General features: G+C 33.0%; 1 protein-coding gene across 40 annotated transcripts in view; it reads right to left on the reverse strand.

Moving 5' to 3' along the window:
- Positions 1 to 24008, reverse strand: part of LOC124428424 (microtubule-actin cross-linking factor 1) — a 115949-nt gene that overhangs the window by 4211 nt on the left and 87730 nt on the right. For 22 of the 40 annotated variants that reach the window (XM_046972438.1, XM_046972437.1, XM_046972432.1 and 19 more), the window contains 20 exons: positions 22181 to 22327; positions 21875 to 22098; positions 21001 to 21795; positions 20044 to 20897; positions 19532 to 19821; positions 17919 to 19440; positions 17661 to 17830; positions 16736 to 17557; positions 13826 to 16647; positions 13598 to 13609; positions 10930 to 13054; positions 10576 to 10823; positions 10032 to 10085; positions 8872 to 8949; positions 8337 to 8508; positions 8069 to 8186; positions 7738 to 7967; positions 7355 to 7472; positions 5299 to 5361; positions 2970 to 3115 (listed from right to left, as the gene is read on the reverse strand). In XM_046972438.1, coding sequence (XP_046828394.1) covers positions 2970 to 3115; positions 5299 to 5361; positions 7355 to 7472; positions 7738 to 7967; positions 8069 to 8186; positions 8337 to 8508; positions 8872 to 8949; positions 10032 to 10085; positions 10576 to 10823; positions 10930 to 13054; positions 13598 to 13609; positions 13826 to 16647; positions 16736 to 17557; positions 17661 to 17830; positions 17919 to 19440; positions 19532 to 19821; positions 20044 to 20897; positions 21001 to 21795; positions 21875 to 22098; positions 22181 to 22327 — 11010 coding nt within the window. Of the gene's footprint in view, positions 1 to 1104; positions 1212 to 2969; positions 3116 to 5298; positions 5362 to 7354; positions 7473 to 7737; positions 7968 to 8068; positions 8187 to 8336; positions 8509 to 8871; positions 8950 to 10031; positions 10086 to 10575; positions 10824 to 10929; positions 13055 to 13597; positions 13610 to 13825; positions 16648 to 16735; positions 17558 to 17660; positions 17831 to 17918; positions 19441 to 19531; positions 19822 to 20043; positions 20898 to 21000; positions 21796 to 21874; positions 22099 to 22180; positions 22328 to 24008 lie in introns of all 40 variants that reach the window. The other 18 variants (XM_046972448.1, XM_046972446.1, XM_046972445.1 and 15 more) reach the window with 12 other exon arrangements.

Genomic DNA, 24008 nt, shown 5'->3' on the forward strand with positions numbered 1-24008 from the left:
ATAAACAAAATTCAATAAAGATCGTTAAGAAATTTATTTATAATTCGTTCGTGTCGAAGGCGTTATCGAAGAAGGGCAGGGAAATATGAATATCGCGCGAATGAAAATAGGTCTTTGAGGATATTATGTAGAACAATATTCGAGGCTTCTCAAACTAATCGTACTAATCAAAATGAACTAATATAAAATAACAATAGCATAAAGTAACATATAAATATAGCTTCTTTTAAAACAAAAAAAAAAAGGAAAAAAAAGGGCGGAAAAAAAAAACAAAACGCGGGCGAAACTTAAATTATATAAAATGTACATTTTTGGCTAATTATTGTTTCAAGGGTTATAGAAAATAAATTTTCTATTGTCTAACGACTACTTCTTTTACTCTAATATCAATGGTATTCTCATCTAAATCTCAATTTGAGGACAGAGAGTACTTACTAATTAGAATAAAAAAAAATATATATATATATATATATTTATATATGTAAAAGCACACTCTCAATACACGCTCAAATTTTTATGTAATAATTCATTAACAGCGAATATAAAACATGTCTAGCGTGAAAAAGGATGCTTTTAAAATGGTAACATGCTATTAAACGATTATTAAACTCAATGCCCTTACTCTCAATTGGACGCACTCCTAACGGATAAGAAAAATCAACAGAGAAGAACATTTTTGTTCTAATCTAATTACGAGGAAGAAAGAGATAGAGAGAGATAGAGAGAGAGAGACAGAGAGCGAGACAAAGAAAAAGAGAGATAGGGCATCGAGAATTAAAAGGGAAAGGTTTTTTTTTTTTTTTTCATTTGCACTCTAAGTGTGAGATGGATTTCAAGCGCACAAATATCAATCAACTCATATTAAATTAAAGTCAACCCAAAGAACAAACAAATAAAATTCAATTAGAAAAAAAAATAATAATAATAATAAAAAGATAGAGAGAAAGAGAGATAGATAGATAGATAGATAGAAAGAGAGAGAGAGAGAGAGAGAGAGAGAGAGAGAGAGAGAGAGAGAGAGAGAGAGAGAGAGAGAGGGAGATATATAAATTATCTCATATTAAAACGACAGCAGAAACAATAGAGAACTTGTTTGTTATTTACCCAGTGATAAGAGGGGGCGTGCATGTGAAGGGGATACGAGCACGGAAGATCCTCCTTTTGCCTCAAACTCTCAAATATCGGCATCAGCTGGCTCATAAACTCCTCCGCTACACCCATAAACGAAAAATTTAGCGATGATACCACCTAATTTCTCATTTTCTCATGCTGAAAATTCATTTTTTGTTTCTCTCTTCTCAACCCCGTTCAAGTTTTCGACGAGGCAGCTGTCGTTTCTCGTATGACTCGAATTGATCAGAAAAAGAAAACTCTTCTTTGGGCTTATTTTTATACTTTTATTATTAATTATTATGCTATATGTATATGTGTAAAAGAATAATACATCGATAGATCATTTGATCAATTCTAAAAAAACGAAAGAAAAAAAAAAAAGGAAAAAGAAGAGAAAAAAGAAAAAGAAAATCGTATGAAAAAGAAGAGTTTTCTATATTTCTAAATTCCCATAATTGCCAATAAGGTCATTGACACTTTACTTTTTGTTCTTTTTCAGAGGAGACAGGTTTGTTTTTTTTCCGAGACTCTGTTTTTCTCACTCGTGATGGTAAAACAGCATAAAAAAGTATCCGTGGCGCCACCTGAAGAATATTCCTGGAAACTACTCGCTGCAACTCATTTTTTATCAACAAAATTGATCTGCCATATCATCAGGCGAAAAGTTTCCAGGAATTATCTTCAGATGGCGTCAGATATATTTTTCCATGCGATTGTATCATCGAAATTAATTTTAATTGATCATTTGAAAAATATCTTCTTTTTTTTTTCCTATAAAAATTTTGTTTCTTGAAATCACATCTCCTGAGGTGCTGATGCGTCGACTAGATGAAAATAAATTTAATAGTTTTTTTTTTCTTTTGTTTTTATCTTTCCTTCCCTTTATTTTATATATATATATTTTTTATTTTTAATTTGCTTTCGCCTTCGCCTATTGAAAAAATTGCTTACCAAAGCCGTCACGATGACTATCACACAAGGCGAACCAATGCCTCTTTAAAATCTTATCAAATAGAGAATGATAAAAGCGTCTATTTCTATCAGCGAATACTACCAGCTATCCTTTCGTCAACCTTCGCATGCTCATGCAAAATAAAAAATTATACCTAAACAATTATTATCGCCATTTTTCACGAGTTCATCGAATCGATCATCGAGAGTACTCACCAATAAGATGATTAAAGTATCCATGGTATCCAAGAATTGATCATGCATGAATTATTATACGATCTCTCCCATATAATACACTAATACACAAAAATATGTACGTATATGTGTGAATATGAATGAAGCGATGAATGAAAGAACTTTTTTTTGGATCCGAAGAACGAACTAACCATTATAATGATCCCACGTACATATATACATATATATATATATGTATATATATATATATATATATGTATGTGTGTATGTAATATATGTATGTATATATGTATGTATGCATGTAAAAAGTTCGTTTCAAGGATCGTGGAAAAATGATGAAAACAAACGGTGAAGAAAGTGGAGCAAGTGTCGAAGCAAGGATCTCAACAGATCATTTCGGTTCAAAAATATAAATATAATAAAAGTATATAGATGAAAAGAAAACGAAAAGAAAATAAAAGAGAAAAAGAAAAGAAATAAAAAAACCGAACAAATAAATAAAAAAAAGAAAAAGAAAAAAAGGACCGAAAAGATTCGGTTGACGATGATCCTCGAGTAGAAAGTTTGATAGAAAGAGTCTAGAGCTAACTTTTTCTTTTTTTTTTTCTTTTTTTTTTTCTTTCGTTTGACATTATGATGAGAGTTTTTTTTAATTTTTCTTTTTTTCTTTTTTTCCATCTGACTGTGCTCACCATACTAGATGACATTACCTTGGTGATGGGTCCAGCTGAGGACATTTGCGTACGTTGAAGGGTCGATGTTGGGCTTGGCTTCGACCTGAATGCTGTCATTGTCTGGCTGACACCATCCGCCAATATGAATTGCTCCCTCAGCTCGATATTGGTTCTTCCCTTGGCTACAGTGTATTGCGTGCACGCAGTTAGAAGGAAGGCGTTATGGGATAATGCCGGGTTATGAGAGGAGGTGCCAAAGATTTTTTTTTACAGAGAAAAAGAAATAGATAGATAGATAGATAGATAGATAGATAGAGAGAGAGAGAGATAGAGAGAGAGAGAGAGAGACAGTGAAAGTTTTTGAAATCATTTAACATTCGGAATACAGGGGTAGTTTTTTTTTTTTTTTTTTTTTTTTTACAGAAAGGGAGTATTTTTTTTAAAGAAACAGAGAGAGAGAGACAATCGATCATCAGACAAAGATATTGATACAAAATTGAAAGATCATGCGAATTATCAATGGATGCGGAAGAATTATGACAAAAAGATAAATTGTATAAAGAAAAATATAACGAAGAAATGGAAATGACAAGATAAATAGATATATATAGAGAGAAAGAGAGATAGAGAGAGAGAGAGAGAGAGAGAGAGAGAGAGAGAGAGAGAAAAGAAAAGATAGAGTGAAAATGTGCGTGTACGGTGTATGATGGTTGCGTGTACGTGTGTTCGTGTGTGTAAGTAATATGAAAAAGAAAGAAAAAAAAAACACTATATTTAGAACGTTTGAAAAAGAAAAATAAAAAAGAAAAAAAAAAGAAAAAAAAAGAAAAAAAATATGATGCACATATTATTCATAAAAAAAAAAGAAGAGAGAAAAAAAATAAAATATTTTGTCCCACATACGGGACATATTAAGGCGATATTGACACGACAATTTTTACAAAGCCGATTCGAATCGAATCTAAAGCGCAATGATATTTTTTTTTTTCCACTGACAAAAGCCACGATATATATATATATATATGAAAATCGTTTCATGCTAACTCAATTTCATTTATACTTAAATATATATATATATAGCAAATAATGTGAAATAATAAATTACTGCTTGATATTGAACAGATTAAAAAATTAAAAAGAAAAGGACATTTGTTGTAGCATGAAACGAATGAAAAAAAAATATGCCTTTCTTAATTTACTTTTCTCCCACCATGCTCCATCCGTGATATCTATCGTAACAACATCTCGGCGTCTCCTCTTTTTCCTCCTTGCTATCTCTTACGAATAACCAATGTGATATTATATCCGCATATTTAACGTTAGTTTTACATAGCAAAACAATCAATCGCTACTATATATGTATATGTTATGTACAAAAAAAAAAAAAAGAAAACAAAAGAAATAAAAATAAAGAAATAAATAACACAATAAGTAAATAAAAATTTGAAAACAAAAACAAAATGAATCATCTCAAGAAGACTTAATTAACAATTCAAGAAACACCATGCCAACAAATTTAAATAGTATGCTTTGTTGCAAAAATTTCAAAAAAACCATACTAGTCGAGATATTTCAATGCTAGGCTGGTTGTTATTTAGTTCATGAATTAAAAAAATTTTTCTTTTCAAACAAATCCTAAAGATTGCATTAAATTTCTATGTTTTATATATTTTCGATGGTAAAATCGCATTAAAAAGATATTCGTGGCGCCATCTAAAGAATATTCCTAGAAACTGCTGGAAAAAACATCCCTTTTTATCGTCAAAATTGATCTGCAATACCATCTGGTTAGCAGTTTCTAGGAAGATTCTTCAGATGGCACCACGAATATATTTTCTTTTTTTTCATGCGACTTTACCATCGAAATAAATTAATTCATTTGAAAAATTACAAATTTATATGAAAATTAAAAAAATCCCTTATCTAATATAATTATACGCACTAGCGATTGATCTTTCGATCTAACTCGATCAGGTTACATGTTATATTTAACACAACGGCACAAAATTAACGGGGCTTGATATTATTATATATAATAAACAATACGATAGAAAATAAATCACACGTAACAGTTCTATCATGCACAATACACGGGGAAGTTAATTTCATGGTCTATAATTCGCGGTGTATGTTTAATATATATAAATATATATATATATATATAGAGAGAGAGAGAGAGAGAGAAAGAAAAAGAATGTATTATATATACATGTATCTTTTATAAAAAAAAAAGCTATGTATAATAAAAAATTTACAGTCGTTTAAAAAATAAATGTATATTTATCGGTACTATGTCTAAAGGAATAACTATCATCACACCTACATAGACCATGAATGTACTGTGTGCATGTAAAAAAGTCCTCACCGAGCGGACACCAGCCCTCATGTTGTTCCGGTTTGTTAGGATCCGGTATTGGCATTAGAAAAACTTAATGCATTAACGATAATTAAAAATAATTTCGTTTTTCAATCAATTTCGGAACGAGAAAGTACCATGCAACACATATCAGTGGTTCGGTTACAATCAAAAATACAAAATCATTTGGGAATGGTATATAGAAAAGAGGGAATGAAAATTATATATATATGTGTATGTATATATATATATATATATATATATATATATATATATATATATATAAATATATAAATATATATATATATATATTATATATATTAAAAAATAATATATATATATATATAAAGAAAGAAGAGGAGAGATACGAAGAATTGCAGCGATTTGGATATTTGGAATGTGTTAGAGAAAGAAAGAGAGAAAGAGAAAGAAAGAGAGAGAGAGAGAGATAGAGAGAAGAGAGAGAGAGAGAGGGAGAGAGAAAGATGGAATAGGAAAGAAAAGGAGGATAGGGATTATTAAATTTACGTTAGTATGGGAACCAATATATAATTTATCTACTTATATACCTTTTTTATCTACGGTCCTTAAGAGATCCTACTATTTCAGAAAATTAATAAGACACTTTTTTTTTTTTTTTTTTTTAACAATTTCTAATGAAAATTAATGAATAACAATGACAAGATTGATGATGCTTTAGAATGATACTCTTAAATAGTTTAAATAAGTTTAAATCATTTTCTGAAATAGCGATCTTTTGTATTAGTTGCAACACATAATCAAAAGCCCCAAAGAAAACCCGAAACCCGTAATACCTTTTGAGATATATATATATATTCATACGTGTATTTTTTTTTTTTTTTTTTTTTTTTGATTAATTCAGCAACCAGCTAAGCAAAGGAAAAAAATCAGCGGACACACACTTTTCTTTCACTCGTCCCTCTTGCATTGCATTATTGAAAATTTAGAATATTAACGATTAATTATATGCGATTAATCACAACGTTTTCGTACCTCAGGAGTTGAGATCATACACACAAACGCAATTATGATTATAAAATTTTCAGAGGTTCGGGGTTGCAGTTTTGTGGTATTGGTCTCGCGAGAAAAAAGTTTTCTTTTTTCTTTTTCTTTTTTTTTTTTTTTTTTGGCGGTTATAATGTTAATGGATAATAATAATTTGTTAATAAAAAGTATTCTTTCTATTTTTTTTTTTTCTCAATGCAACTATCGATGAAATAGAAGATGCAATAAAAACTTTGCTAAAAACTTTGATTGTCAATTGAAAAAATAAAATTTTATGCAAGATTATTATTATTATTAATTATTATTATTAATTATTATTATTATTATTATTACTATTATTATTATTATTATTATTATTATTATTATTATTATTATTATTATTATTATTATTATTATTAATATCGAACATAATAAAAATAAGCGAAATTAGAAAATTAGAAATTAGAATCGGCATTAACAAACTATATACACAAATTATTATTCAAAGATATCAAGACATTATTAATGATGATATCACGAAGAAAAAAAAAAAAATCAAACTAAAGACACGTTAGCTGCCTCGGATGGATGATCAGAGAGGAGGGATGAGGAACGTTTGTGAGAGAATTGGAATGGTTTGCGTTAAACTATATAATTATTTTTATGCGGAAAATCATCACGCGTGTTATTATATCACGTTTCTATTACGATTAGCAGAAATACATACTTTTTATGATATATACATATGTTATGTAGAACTGTTTTTTCTTTTTTTTTTTTCTTTTTTTTTTCTTTTTTTTTTTTTTTTTTTTTTAACTAAATTCGATTGAATTTTTCTCCCGGAATTTTTTTTTTTCTTTTATCTACCTGACTTCACAGATTATCATATTTTTTGATTTCGGGCCAAGGTAAGATTTTTCTCTTTTCTTTTTTCTTCTTCTTTCTTTTCTTTTTTTTTTTTTTTTTTTTTTTTTTTTTTTTAATATATATAACTTACCGTAACCCGAATTTCTTACGTCATTTAATATTAAATTGATCAATGATAAAAGTGAGTACTTACCGCGACATGGATCATTTTTCAAAAGGAATTCGTCTAATGCTACCCAACCACCTCCTACTCGAACCATCACTGTAGATCTTAATATCCTGACTAGACGTAGTTTTTGACTGTCACCAAACTGTAAATATATATATATATATATATACGTATACGTATAAATATAATTATTATATAAATATTAATAAATAAAAAATTAAATAAATATTATATATGAAAATCATGTAAAATTTCTCCAAAAAAAAAAAAAAAAAAAAAAAAAAAAAAAGAAAAGAAAAAACAAATTAGAATTAATTTGAATGAACAAATTATTAATTTTTATTATATTTTTTTCATTTCTTTCTTTTTTTTTTTTTTTTTTTTTTTTTTTTTTAAACGACACCTACCCTGTACTTTCCTTCACCAACTTGGAATACTCTGAACTTTTGCCGGCACGTACACAACATAACCAATCGTTTAACTTCGTCATGTATCTTATCAGTATCATTATAAGTACGTCGTTCTTCCCAATCTGGTCTCAAAGCAGCAATAAACTCTTTCCAATCTATCAAACCTTCTCCGTGACGATCAAATAGATCTGCAACCGCACCCATCTCCAATCGAGACGTTTCAAATTCTACAAACATTAGAGCAACAGACGGTCCAGTATATTTTCATTCATGTATTTCAATAAAAAAACAAAAACAAAAAAAAAAAAAAAAGAAATAATATACTAACTGGTATTCATAATTCCTTGAATGAAATCTTCACGAGGTATAAGCCCATCGTTATTCTTATCCATTTTCCTAAAGAGATCCGTCAGTCGAGATTTCTTATGATTCATAAACTTCAGGAACTGAAAAAGAAAAAGAAAGAAAATATATAAAAAGAAAAAAAAAAAAGAAGGAAAGAAAGAGAAAGAAAAAAGAAAAGCGTTAAAATATTTCTAACGTGATTTGTCAATGAACGAATATAGAAGAAAGAAAGAAAAAAAATATCTTCTTACTCTCTTGCGCCAGTCTTCCCAGCTAAAGTTAGCAACACGATCCAACTCCTGAATATAATTATATTTGTCCTGTAGACGACGTTGACGTTCCCAAGCTAACATCCAAACGTGACGCCACCTGTCCCACAGGAGTTTCACCCTTGGACTACGGAATTCTGGTTCTGCGCCTTTACTGCTCGTATAAGAAAACAAGGGGAAAAAAAAAAAAAGAAAAAAATAAGAAAATGATTCAAACGAGTTATTAAAAATATCATGAAAATGTTTTATATATATATATATATGTATAAAAAAAAGTTTGGATTTTCTTTTTTTTCCTTCTCAATCCCTTAATAATTAAATATAGCATAGCTCTCACAATACACGCGTGTAACGTAACAACAAAAAAGTTATGGACATTAATATTAACAAAAATATAAGAATAACAATAAAATGATAAGGATAAACAGTGTGAAAATTAATAAGAAGATGGAGGAGAGAATGGATAATAATATACTTAGGATAATTGAAATCTGTCGAAAATAATGACAAAACGCACCTTCCTTTTGGTGGGAAGCGTGGACCAATGTGTGGCAATGAAAGATCTGGCGTCCTCTCGCGACCCGGGCTGGCTCGGCTAAACAAGAACATGCCTCACGTCACTCAAAACACTCTCTACTGGATCTTACATGTAGGATTGATTTGTCTGCGTCACAAAGCAGGCTTCATCAAAGTACGTGTTTCAATGTATGTCTTTTAATGATTACACATTATGTACGATTATATGAATGTATGAGAGTTTCAATATGTGTATGTAAGTATGTATGTGTGCATGTATGAGTTGAAAAAATTTGTTGAAAGATAAAAAAAATTAATCACGCATATAACAGACGTATCTTCAAAGACACGTTCTATCATAACTTATGAAATGATATCTAATAAATATTTCCTATCGTTGATTTGTAAAATTATTCGAGAGAAATAATGAAAGATTAATGATACTTATTGTTAGTTAATTCGTTAATAACATTATTTGACAAGGATGCGTATATGTTAGTAGTGAAGAAAACTGTAGGCTTTTCATTTCTTTCTGGTTTTTTTTTTTTCAAAATCTTCATTCATCTTCATTTATGCAGCTTCACGATGATACACCGAGATCATTTTTGTGCGTTGCATCTTCTTCCGACTTTAAAGGGTAATACTGAATTTTGTGAAAAGGAAAGTGTTTGTTAATGTCTTTATGTGTTAATGTGCGAGAGACAACATTCAATTACAAACATGCGAGACGAACAACAACAAAAAAAAAAAAAAAATAAATAAATACAACATTTTTCTTTTTTATAATTAACGAGCTAGCTAATCAGACAATAATGCAATAATATAAACATAATTAAAACAATTAATATTGAAGTATATGAATTTTTAAAAAGCTTAAAAAAGAGAAAAAAAAATATAATAAAGCAATTATTATTGAAATTTAAAAAATAAAAATTATCTTTTTGTCTTTGACTTGAAACGCCATCTGAAGAATATTCCTGGAAACTTTTCAAACTATGATTATCCATTTATCGACCAAATTAATATTTTTACCGATATAATGAAAAATATGAGTTGTTTCAAGGAATATGCTTCAGATGGCGTCACTATGCATGTTCCATGCGATTTTATCATAAAAATTAATAAAAATGCTCGTCGATCCTTTGAATTTAAAAAACGCACCTTTGTTTTCTGGAAGGAGGTTGTTCTTGTTCCACATCTTGATATTGATCCTTACTGCTGTCCATAATATTAATATAACATGCAAAAACGTACACACATTACAAATGATACAAGCAAAAAACATAAAAAAAAAAAATTGCACACAAATGCAAAATAAAAAAACGTGCAATATATATATATATATATATATATGTGCTAAAGTATAAAAAAAAAAAAACTTTTTTTGCTATTGTTAAAATACATAGAAAGCATGATATATCAAATTATTTATGCTATCTAAACAAATAATTCATAAAATTTCTATTTTAATATGAGACAATTGAAAATGATCGATCGATAAAAGTAATGATCATTATTTCGAGGTAATGATTTTTTGATATTTATGTGCACATTTAATGTTCTCCCTTTCTTTTTTTATTTATTTATTTATTTTTTTTTTTTTTTTCATAATGAAAAACCGGCTTAGAATGATTAAGAAATTTTGATGGCACCGGCGTTCAAATAGTTTTTATGAGATTCAAGGATTGTATTTAATTATACTTACACTGGTGCAGGTGATTTAGCTTTTGGCACTTTTCGTCCGTCCTTCGTTACTTTGATTTGTCTTGCTTTACAGACACGATCTACTTCGTTCTGTCTTCTACTTGCATTTTCCATAAATTCTCTATGATCAGCAATGAGCATTTCGAGAGTCGGACGATCGTCTGGAAGTGGTTCGCTTTCGAGGGCATTCAAAGTATTTTCTAATCCTTCTAACCAAGCCAATAATTCCTCTAGGAGATTATCAAGATCCTAAAAATACAAATGCGAATGATAATTAATTAATATTAATTTTGTTCAATCATAACATATTAATAAAATTAATCATATTATTTTATTTTATATAATGATGTCTTACTTGAAGACCACGCATATGATTTTCAAGTCTTTGATTTCTTTGTTGAGCCCAAATAGCAACTTCTTCCCATCTAGATTGAATAATGGTTATCCAATGTTTGATAACGGCAGCTCCATCGGGATGAGCTTTACCTAAGATAATATGAGCCAATTCCAAAGTATTATCCTTTTCAATTTCCTTAGCTTTCAATTCACGAAGGAATTTCTCATGTTCCATCAATTGGTTTCTACTCTCTTGTTCATCCTCTGGTAATTGCCCAGCGAATCTAAGTTTCATTTCGGCGTCACTCAACCATTCTAACAAAACATGGACCGCTTTGTGAAGACGTTCGGCTTCTCTGATAGCTTCCTCTAATTTTGCGGTTTTCTTTGATGACAGACGTGTTACGGTGTCCCATAAACTGTTAAGTTCTGATAATTGAGATCTTATCAGGGAAGCATCCTCTGCCGAAGCTTTGGATTCTAATTCACGACCAGTTTTGATGACCGACTCCATTTGTGATTCGCGTGATTCTAAATCTTTTTCGAAAGTTTTATGTTGTTCGACCAGATTCGTTACGGTGTCCAAATCACCATGCAATGGTCCAGTGTCCGATAAATGTTTTTCCATCTTGCCAAGCCAATCGAGAAGCGCTTGAATGGCATCCTTGAATTGTCCAGAGAACAATAACGCTTCCTCCAACTTTCTTTGTCTATCAACGCACTTTGAACAAACTGTCGTCCATTTGTTCTTCAATTCGTTCAACAATTCCTTCAAAGCAGACTCGTCGGCCTTCGGTGCCTTGTCCTTCAAAGTTTTACCATTCTTCATGGTCGTATCATACGTACCTTGCTTAGCGCTCAAAGCTTTCTGTATCTCGCGATGCTTGTTAAGACGCGATTTTATCTTTTCTGGATCATTTCCACCAAGACCATCAGCAGCAACTTCGTCCAAGGTCTTCTCAGTTTCGTCCAACCAATTGAGCAAATTCGACCATGCATCGTGAAACTCTCTTGCCTCTTTATATCCATGATCGAGTGCTCTAGTTCTCTCGGCTGACTTTGACACAACACGTTCCCATCTATGTTGAACACTGATCAATAGATTTTTAATAAGTATCACATCCTGTTTTTGTGAGAAGTATTTCAAATGCGTTCCCTTCTTATCCAAATTTAACATAGTTTCTCTATGAACACCAACATCCTTCTGAAATTGTTTATGCTCTTCTATTTGACCTAATATAGTCTCCATGACTCTGGAAACTGGTTTGAGATTCGTTAGGATCTTTTCTGCATTCGTAAGCCAATCAACAAACGCTTGCAAAGCATCATGAAACTCTGTTGCTTCCTTCAAAGCAATTTCCAATTTGATTTTCTTATCACTCGCTCGTGCAGTGACATTGTCCCATCTCTGTTTCAAGGTTCGAAGATTATGATTCAAACCACCAGCACTACTTGCATCGGCACGTTTCATATATTCCTGTCCTTGTTGTAAGACAGTTTCTACCTTTGGCCGATTTTGTTCCAATTCGTTGTAAATTTCCATAAATCGTTCCAATTGTTCCGACGCTGTTTCAGGCAAACCACCGACCGGTTTCGATGCTACTATCATATTATCAACATCGCCTAACCACGACAAAAGATCTTGTATTTCAGCAGTGAACGATTGTGCCTCTCTCAAAGCATCTTCCAATTCTCTTTGCCGATCAGCCGCTCGTTGAAGTAGATCTCTCCAACGGCGATTTAGCGTACCTAATTTTTCTGCCGTTGTTGAAGCCTCGGTTGTACCTTTTCCATCTTCGATCAATTGTCTGCCAGCATCGTTCAACGTGTCGACACTAGTTTGATGCGCTTGGATATCGTTAACTAAGACTTTCAGTTTAGCTAATTCGACCTCGATAACTTGCGGATCTCCTGCAACTGCTTTCAAATTGTCCAACGTTCTATCCGTCTTATCGATCCAAACGAGCAACTCATCAAGAGCATGTTGGAATTGTCCTAATCGTAACAAAGCATTCTCTAAAAGTCTTTGTCTCTCTACAACACCCCTGAGCAATCCGTCCCAACGTTTGTTAACAGCGCCCAATGGTTCTTTAATAGCTGCTGCTTGTTCGGACGATGTTCTTTCTGTCAGTTCAGCTGCTTGTCTAAATCGGATGAAAGATTAGAGTTAGATGTGTCATTTGTATATCGGTGAAATGATACTGTGGATTTTAGCCAGACAAACTTTCAAGGCTACACCTACAAGGACAGAGGGCGGGGATGAGAATATCCTGTCAGTAAAAAAACGAAAAAAAAAAAACAAAAAAAAAAAAGAAAAAAAAAAAAAGAAAACAAAAAATACTACTGGAAAGATTAATGGACACAAACGAGACACTAAAAATCAGTACTTCTATCGATTTACTCTTTTATTACTTTTCCTCATGGTTTATTTTGTTTTATTTTTTGGGGATTTGCTTTTTTATTTTATGCTTCACACCTCTTGCATGCGGCTATACGAAGGACGGTAATCAAGTGAATACTTTGGGATAATCAAATTCAACGCGTTATTTTGTCATACAAAGACAAACAATGGGTTAAGATCATCTGTTATTCGATCAAAATGAGGTGTCACATTATAAAGAATGTTAAGCCATGCTCTAACTACAGTAATAACACAGAGAGAGTGAGAGAGAGAGAGGTTGACTTGCCTTGTCAGACTCCTATGTTCGGGAACCGGCACGGAAAAAACAAAAATGTTGGGATTAGATTAAAGTTATATCGAAGTGGTTGGTTCTCTCTCAATATTCTTCCAAATAGAAAATCTCACAAAGGGGACAATGCGATGCACTGAACTCTTTGTAAATGCAATGTTATAAAATTGTTCAAAAAGAAAGAAAGAAAAGTAGAATGAAAATTTAACGAATATAAAATCTTACCTGTTCAATGCTTCGACCTTCACCATGTGTGGATCAACCTCAGCTTTAAAGTTTGACAACTGTTTGATCTGAGTTTTAACTTCATCTATGTCACTACCAAGGGGACCCATGTCAGCAAATCTATCTTCAGCTTCCTGTAAGAATTCCAAAAGATTCTGAAGGGTTTCATGGAATTCCATGGCCTTCTCCATGGCGTCGATAAGATTTTCTTCGCGTCTAGCGTAAAGGGCAGTGACGTTGTCCCAGGCTTGATCCAAATCTTCGATGTGCTTTCGTACTTCTGGTTTGTCTGGTTCACCACACAGGCCCATCAATTCGTGACCAGATGCTCTTACTTGTTCTACGTCAGGTTTGGTTTGATCGATTTCCTGTCTGATTTCTTGTAAAGCTACTTGTTGCTGTTGTATAGCAGCTGGTTGAGCCGCTGGTGGTGCTTGTCCAGCTAGAGCATCTTGCAATTCTCTCAAAGTTGACATTACCCCATTCAATTCTGACCAGAATTTCTCTGCGATCGACAAGGTGTCGTCCAAGGTGTGACCACGTTCTGTAGTTGCTCTTTGTACATCCGTCCATAATTGATTCAGTTTATCAAGTTTACGTTTGATATCTTTAACAGCAGGATCAGCTCTATTCCCTGCTTTACTGATAACATCATCAGCAGCTTTCCTTACAGCGGCATAAGCTTCCGATCTTTGAGCTAAATCTTCGGCCAATGCAGCATTTTCTTCCATTTGATCTCGTAGTCTTGGTGGATGTGCACTTACCGGTTCAGCACCATGTACCTGATCAGCAGTTGATGTTAATGCTCGTAACATACCTTCCAATTTGTCAGAGAACTGTGAAGATTCTTGCAATGCTTGTTCCAACGTTTGTTGACGACCTCTTAGCTCTGATCTTAGAGCCGCATAACGAGCGTTATCATTGTCCACAATATCTTGAACTTTCGAACCTTCTTCCTCGTTACATAGTTTGATCAAAGCTTCACCAGTCTTGTTAAGTTTTTCTACCAAAGGTTTGTGCTCGTTAATGCTCTGAATAAGAATTTCATTTTTATCTTGCTGAACTGCTATCAAATCTGGTCTCAAAGCAGGCATAGGTAACATAGCAACTTGTTGTTCAGCTTCTTCCAACCAACTCACAAGACCTGCATGAGTATCACGAAGATGTTCAGCCAATGGCAAAGCTTGTTCCAAAGCACCCAATCTGTCAGAGGAAAGACCTGATACAATTTCCATTGTTTCTCGAAGGTCCTCCATTTTATCTCGTATCGTTGATGTATCTTCGTGATGAGCATTTTCACGAATAACTTTCTTAGCTGTTGAAATGACATCACGAACACGGCCTTTTTGACTGGATATATCATCGTTCAGAGCCTTGTGTTCTTTCAGTTGAACTCTTATTATCTCGGGCTCGCTACTCGGTGGCTCAGCTTCACGTAATTGATTATCAACTTCTCTGAACCAATCGAGGAGATCATCGATATCCCCGATAACTTCCAGAGATCGTTGCTTGCTCAATTGAATCCTTTCAGCTTTCCTCTGAATTTGTTCAGCAATTGCATCGAATCTTCTGTTGTCTCTGGTTACCAAGCCTTCTATGGTAGCAGCACCTTCTCCCGGAGATATTTGACACAATTGTGGACCGACCGCATTGATTTTATCGAGAATAGGCCTGTATTCTGAAATTTCCATTTCGAGTCTTATAATTTCATCCTCGCGAGTTTCAGCAGATTGTAAAGCTGATTCTGCTCCTTGCATCCAATCCATGAGACGATTGTGATTGTCATGGAATTGCTGGACCAATGGTAAAGCTTCCTGTGCGTGTTTCAGAAGATCTGATCCACGTGTAACCAAGTCATTGAAACGACGTTGCAATGAATCTAATTTGTCTTTTAGTCGGAGAGCTTCGTCGCTAGAAATATGTTTCATCAATTCCAGCCCTGAATCTGTTGTACTATCTACTTCTGTCTGTCTTGTAGACACTTCTTCTGTTAGATCTGCCAGATCTTCCATTTGTTGTAAAAGTTTTTCCGTATGAACAGCCAATACTCTATATTTTGAAAGCCTAACTTCCATGCCTTCCATCCAAGCCTGTAAGTCTTGATAGGTAAGAACCAAGTGTCGTAAGCCTTGTCTCGAACGTTGCAGAAGTTCACCAAGTGCTTCTGAACGTTCAACAAGTGCAGCGTATCTGTCAGCAACATCTTGAAGTTTATCCGCCAAGGCAGCTGCCTCATCTTCACCTACAAGAGCCATCAGTTGACTAGCTATGTCGGTTAATTCGCTGAAGTCTGGTTTTTTCGAGAGTATGTCACTATGAAGTACAGCATGTTCGGAAATACGTTGCTGGATTTTCTCCTCATCGGTTGGTACCAATTCCATTTCTCTAACTTTCTTTTCTGTTTTATCCAGCCACGTAGCAAGTGGTATTAATTTGTCTTGGAATTGTTTAGCCACGGCCATAGCCTGTTCTAAAGCATCCATTCTTTCTGCAGCACCTTCTGTTAAATTATCAAATCGACCCATCAAATTCTTCATTTGTTTCTCGATAACTTTGCGTTCCTTCGTATCTGCACCAGCTGTTACTTCTTGGCCCATATTGTATAAAGATGACATTGAATTTTGTCGATCCATTAACATCTTCTTCAAGAATTTCTGTTCTTGAAGTTGTGCCTTGACCACCTTATAATCAGACGACGGTGGTTTTTGATTAGAAACCATTTCTTCGGTATCGGTTAACCACTTTTCGAGGCCATTTAAAGCTTCTTGGAATTTACCAGATTGTAGTAAACCTACATCTAATTTTCTGTCACGCTCGTTCAACTAAAAGTAATAATAATAAAATACAAAAATTTAATAATGTAACAAAATTGTGCGCAAAGTTTATTTTGTAATAAAAAATAATACTTACTTTATCCTTTAGATCATTCCATCTATCATTCATTTTATCAAGATCCTTTTCAATGTTCGTGGTGCTAACATCACGACCTGCAGTTTGAATAAGTCCCTGACCAAGAACATTGCATAAATCAACGTTGCGAGAAATGGGTTCAATTTTATTGATCTTAAGTGCCATGAAATCTTCTTGCTGTGCTTTGATCGAATCGACTTCTGAACCAACTGGCTTGAATTTTCTAACTTGATCATTAGTTTCAGCTATTTCATCTATAACGTTTCCATGAGCTTGATAAAATTCTTGCAATTTATTCAATGCAGTACTTAATTCTTCTTCCCTGTTACGTGCACGTTCCTCGAGTTTTCCAATTTGTCGTTTAAGACTTTCAATTTGTTGCCTGGTTGCTACAGAATCAGCAGCGAAGCCACTGTCAACCAAACGTTCACCAAGATTTTCAAGATCATTAGCATCATCGCAGAGTTTATTAACTTTATGAATGATTTTACTGATGTCTTCGATCTGTCCTCTAACAATTTTAATTTCTCGTCCGGGTGCTTTCATCGAATCTAATTCCTTTTCTATAGAAGCTAAATGTTGATTAATGATCTTGACATGATCATTAAATTGTGCCATTGCAGTAGCCGCACTCTGTAATTCGTTACACCTATCGTCTAATTTCGCTTGCAAGTCATCGATTCGATCGGTTACATTGTCAACTTCATCTTGCAAATGTGTTGCATCTATTCCTTGTTCATCAGCTTTCTTTACTAAATCATTGGCCTGTTTGCGTACTGCTTGCAAAGGTTTCTTCAAGCTAGCTGTTTCTTCTCGTAAATTCTATGAAAAAGAAAAAAAAGAAAATTACAAATTTAAATCAATTCATTGTAAATATAAAATATACATTTTCTTTTTTTCCTTTAATAATACTCGATTATATTACCTTAATTCTATCGAGAAGCTTTGGATCTTTAGATGCTCCACCAAGAGCATCATGAGAAGCTAGTTTGTCTTCGCAACGTTGTAAATCATGTTTCAAATCACGAAGATTTTCTACGAAGTCTGTAAGATGACGTGCGGTATCTTCCAAAGACTGTGTTCTTTCTAAAAGATCTAAAAATATATAAACATAAATATTATATCCTGTGTGTGTGTGTGTATGATTAATAATCAATTTAATTAAGATTTCAATTATATATACCATTATTCAATTTGTCCCATCTTGTTTTCATGGCATTCAATTCATTTTTAACTATTTCCTTATCGATATCACAAGCACCAAGGAAGGATTCCCCTAGAGTTTTGTTATTTTCAAATTCACCAGAACGTTTCCATACTTCGTTTCTGAACGATGACAATTCTTTCAATTGTTTTTCAATATCCTTGCGTTTGAAGGATGCTGGCTTTAAGCTTTCTAACTTATCTTCAGCCTGTCTCAACCACGGTAAAAATTGATCCTGTGCTCTATAATACTTTTTACAATGTTCTGCGCAAGTTTGAAGTTTGGTGTGTCTATCGAGTGTATCCTTTTTCAAACGATCCCATTGAGATTGCATTTTATCAAGATCTCGTTGAAGAGAACGATTTTCAGATTTTTGCGAACGTGCAATAATGTCACGTCCTTTGTTTAGCAACATAATGACCTCATGTTCTTTACCCATTACATTACGATATACTGGCTCGTGATGATCCAATTGTTGTTGCAATATTTCTCGATCAGCCGAAACCAATAATTTTTCAGACATATTTCCAAGTTCATCGGCAAGCCAACCAAGAGTTTTGCTACAGGAAGCTTCAAACTGTCGACCATCTCTAAGATTACCTTCGATTTCAGCTTTTCTATGATCTAATTTCTTTTGCAAGTTGACATATAATTTTCCAACAGCTGTAAGTTTACCATGGATCTCTGATTTCGAAGCTGGATCACTTAATACCTCGCACAATTGTCCACCAGCTGCTTCGGCATCGGCTAACAACGGTCTCTGTCCTTCCAATTGTCTCTCCAAATTTTCGATCTTACGTAACTGTTCCTCAGGATCTTTATCGAGAGGTAAATCGTCCAAATTATCTGAAATCGTTTGAAGAGCGTCACGTAAACGATTAAGGCTAGCGTCGAATTCACGACTGGTACCAACTGCATCACCCAAACTCTGTCCACGTTCGTCCAATCGACTGAGTTGATCTGCCCATCTTTGTAAAATACTATGCAACTTGGTACTAATCTTTTGACCGTCCGGCGAATCGGCAGATATTCTGGCAAGAACATTTTCACCAACTTGAACCAAATGATCCAATTGCGGTTGCTGGGTTCTGAATTCTTCTCTGAGTACTTGAACTTGTTGGACTTGACTAGAAACCATTCTTGGATCTGACGATATCGGACCTAACGCACCCAGCATTCTTTCCTTTGCACCAAGCCAAGAATTGAGACCGTCGAAAGTATCGTAGAAATCTTTAATATCCTCCAAAAATTTAATTCTGTCCTTGCATCTATCAGAAATTGACTTCCAACGACTTGCCACATCTTCCATTTCATCGTTAAGCCTATCGCTACCATCAGCTCCCTTCTTACGCCTAACCAAATCACGCACTTGGGTCCTTGTACTATCTAATAATGATTGCTTTTCATACATCTCTTCAACGATCACTTTTATCTGTTTTACAGTTTTATCTGCTTCATCTTTAATTGTTGGAATACTTTCTTTCGGGAGTTGGCGTTGAATCTAAAAATATATAGATCATATATATATATATATATAAAAGATCAAATAGTGAAATTAAAAATATATTAAAAGAATAAAAACAAATTTTTACCTTATCCAGGAAGAGAGAAAGTGCTTTCAAATTATCCAAATGTTTTCTTAACTCTTCTTTAACATTATCCAAATCTGTTTGCCGATCAGATAATCTCACACCTAGTAAACCATATCTATTATTGATTTCTGATAATTGTTGCTGAACAGGCGATAAATCTTCCAAATGGAAACCATCCTGGCTAGACCGTCGGCTGCTGAATCCACTGCTACCACCTGGAGATACCGGACTTTGTAGCGCGTAGCCTTTTGTAGGAGATGGTGAACGACCGTCTTGTGACATTCGTCGGACTACAAAAAAAAAATAAAAAAAAATAAAAAGAAAAGTGATGAGTAAGATGATGATGATACGCGTAAATCAGAATGCAAGAAAAAAGAAAAAAAAGTAATATATGTATGTATATTGGAGAGAAAAAAAAACAATCATCTACATCCGCGTAATGAGATGATAGGTGTATTAACAATATTTTCATGTGTGCGATGACATATCGTTAATTATTATTTTTTAATTACCTGGTCTTTTCGTAGGGCTAGTGCTACCACGACGACGAGTTGGACTTTCACCACGTTCCTTCAATAAACTATCATAAGTTATACCAAGATCATTTATTTTATCAACGGTACCACCATAATCACGATATTCTTTTTGTATAGGTTTCAATTCCTCAACTTGCTTCTTCAGTTTTTCTAAATCAACAGCTACTGGCTCCAATCTCTGTAATTTATTTTCTGTACGTGTCAACCAATCTATCACTTGATCACGTAACTTTTCATAGGCTGATAATTGTTCTGCTCTCGATTTACTAAGTCTTTGTTTTTCGTCAAGAAGATTGTTCATTTCTTTCCATTGAGATTCAAGTACCTTGATCTTATCTCTAATAGCAGTAGCTTCAGTAATATCTTTTTTAGAAACCAAATTCTTTCCATTTCGAATGAGATCTTCGAAATGACCTCTATGATCTTCACGTTTATCGATCAATTCTGCCATTTTACTTTCATACTCAGATACATCGAGTTTATTTAATTCTCTAGATTCAAGTGACTCGATCATATGCGAGTACCACGTTTCAAATTTAGATGTTTCAGTAAGGAATTCATTAAGAGCTTGAGAAACATCGTCGAGGAATTCTCCGCGACGTAAAGACTTGTCCATAAGTTTTTCGAATCTACTTTGTACATCTTTCAGTTTACCCTCGATACGTTTAGCAACGCGAACATTGTTTGAATTTAATAAAAGATCTTGGGCACTTGCAGCAATGGCATCTACGCTTAAACGATGACTATCCAAGTCTGCTTGAAGTAGACGCTGTTCTCTTTGTTGTTCTTCGAGATGTTCTTTTTGCAAACTTGCAGGACGTTGAAGATTCCTTCATGTACGAAAAATAAAAAATATATTTATATTGTATAAAAAAAAAAGAAAAAAAATATTAATGACAATTTAAAAAGAAATGCTTTATTATTATCACTTACTTGAACTGACTTTCAGCATTGTTCAACCATACAACCAAACCATCTAAAGCATCCTGAACACCTTGACATTGCACCAACGCTGTGTCCAATTCTTGACATTTAACTTGCAAAGCCTCGCTTAGTTGTCTGTACTTATCTTCGATTACCCTAACTGGATCCTGAAGTGCATCGACTTCCTGTGGAGTCAATTGTCCATCAAGCGATCTAAGTAGAGCATCGACGCCATTTTTCGCTGCGTCTATTAAACGTTCATTAGCTAGTAATTCGTTGTTCAATGCTTTTGCTTTGTTCAATTGATCCTCCACTTGTTTTGGCTCGGCTGCAATAGCCTCGGATATAATACGATGCACTTTTGGTTCTACTTCCCTTAACCACGTATTTGCCTTTTCTAATGATTCATTATAATCACGTTGCTTTCCACCAACTCCTGACAATCTATCTGACAATTGATTGGCACGCGTTAACAAATCCTTGTATTGTGTCGTTACAAGAGAGACCTCGTGTCTTACTGGCGAATCTTGACTGGCTGTTGGCTCTTTATGAGGTAATCTTTGTGGCAAACTTGTTCTAAAGTCGTTCAAAATTTGCAAGTATTCTTTGCTTTCGTCGACGAATTTCTGTGCAGCCATGGTTATAAATCTAAGGTCTGCTTGATGAGCTATAACGTCGCTGATGAAATCGCGCGTGGTGTCTGCACTGCTGCTTAATTTATTTAAATCCGATAAAGATCTTTCCTTGTTTTCTAATGTTCGACATGCTTTATCCAACCATACGGAGAATGTTGAGAGTTCGTTTCTAAAAATTAATGAACATTGTTACTTCACATCTTTACGTTTATAACAATTAATAGACCCATCGGATAATTTTTACTAACTTGAATTTGCATAATTCGTCTCTGGCTCCTACCAATCGTCTGACTAACTTATCAGCACGATCAGTAGTTTTGTCGAATCTTGTTTTAAGTGATCTGCCACTTTTTTCTAATGTCGATACCTCATCACTCGACAATACGTCGCTACCTGTTAAAACGACTTGACGAACTTGGTCCAGACAAGATGAAACTTGACGTCCATGAGATTCTAAATCCTCCTTTATTTCCTATAATCATGTATGCGTCAGAAAATATCTGATTTTGTTAATAAAATTATAAATTAATTATAAAAACTTTGGAATAACTTACTTTCATGATGTTTATTTGATTTCTTAATTCTTCGATATCTTCTCTGACGGTATCTTGATTGGCAAGTTTATCTTCGACCTCGGATATCCATTGAAGGAGTTTGGATAACGTTTCATCGCACAATTTATACTTCTCTTCAACCGCTTGCTATAAAAAAATTATCAAAAATAGATCATCGTCGTTCTCTTGGAAATGATTTGGGAGCTAAGAGTTGTTCTCTCTACGCAAATAGTTGAGAAAATAAAAGGAATTTTTTGCGAGTATAAAGAATACTGCCAGCTTACCAATGACAGTAGCTAAATAAGGAGAGATTAAGAAGAAGCTTATGACATATCTCACACATGCAAGCACAAACACACATACACTGAGAACGTACAAGTAGAGATACAGTTTTGTATGGTAGCTTTAATTTATCTGCAAAGAGCTGCATATTTTACGTATGTTTTTTTTCATATGCAGCTTGAAGCATAACCAATGTTGAATGTGAATATGAAACTAGGCCTCCGATTAATTATAGTCTGTTCGTTCTTTTTCGTTTCTTTTTTTTTTTATAGCAAATAAATTAAAACGCATAACGATGAAAGTGTAAAATATATGGCACGATGTAATAATTCTTGTAATAAACTTGTAAATATGTATAAAATATATGTCATAACAATATGTTATATAATTATGTGGAATGGTTTCCATTAAAAGTCGTGCTAAAAATTCAAACAAATAAACACAATATTACACCTGTAAAAAAGTAAAAAACATTTAAAATATAACAATTATCATTAATAAATAACACATATACAAAAAGTAGTAAACACTAAAACTTAATAAGAGAGACAATTAAAGTTAATATATATAAATTATCTTTCAAACTCAAAGATTATTCATTGAAATTAAATTATAAATAATAATATTTCTGTGCTATAACATCAATATTTAAAAATATAAAATATTAAATTAGAAAAAGTGTGTTAAAAAATTTCAACATGTTCATTTAACTTTTATGCAATATTACGTTACGTAAATTAAAAAGAAAGATTTGTATTTAATAGAAGATAAACGACTTGAGTTCTATATAATAATTTATGAATGTTCGATCTTAAAATGATTAGAAAATGCTTTTGAAAGAAATTATGATGTAGGATTGTATTAATAAACGAATTTGTAGTGGATTTCCGAAAAAATTGAATTTGCGACATTATATTGAATGAAGAAATTGTTTTTCGTTATAATAAAAAATCAATGATACTAATTTGGCCTTCTAATCATAATTATCTACCAGAAACATTTTCGAATCTTTGATCTCGTCTTACTCGTTAAAATTCAACTATTTCTCATGTCAATCTTTGTAGAATGAAATGCAACCGACATATATATATATATATATTGAATACTTAAAGTATATAAAATATAGACGTGTTACACTGTCACATGTTACTTATAAAAATGATTATTACTTAATTATTTGTTTAATAAAAGGCCGAATTAGCGTTGCTGTTGCGACAAGATGATTTGGGATTAATGGATTTATATCATAGTAAACGATGTCAAAAAATAACAATGTCATTGATTTGTGAATTGCGTTATATCCTCGGATCACGCGAGGTTCGATGGATGATGAACTGTTGGAAGCCTGAGAGAAACATTTTTTTATGTAGTTAGTCTGTCAGTTTTGTTTTAATGAAAAGAATGATTGATTCCTTTTGTTTACTTAATTAATTACCCCAAGTGTTATACGATAAGTGATAATAAGCACGGATAATGCATGGACATCAGGGATATTTAATAAATAAAAAAAGAGAAGAAAAAAAAAGAAAGACATAAAATAAAACTA

This window comes from Vespa crabro, chromosome 12, assembly GCF_910589235.1.
Source record: "Vespa crabro chromosome 12, iyVesCrab1.2, whole genome shotgun sequence".
In the NCBI taxonomy this organism is placed as follows: Eukaryota; Metazoa; Arthropoda; class Insecta; order Hymenoptera; family Vespidae; genus Vespa; species Vespa crabro.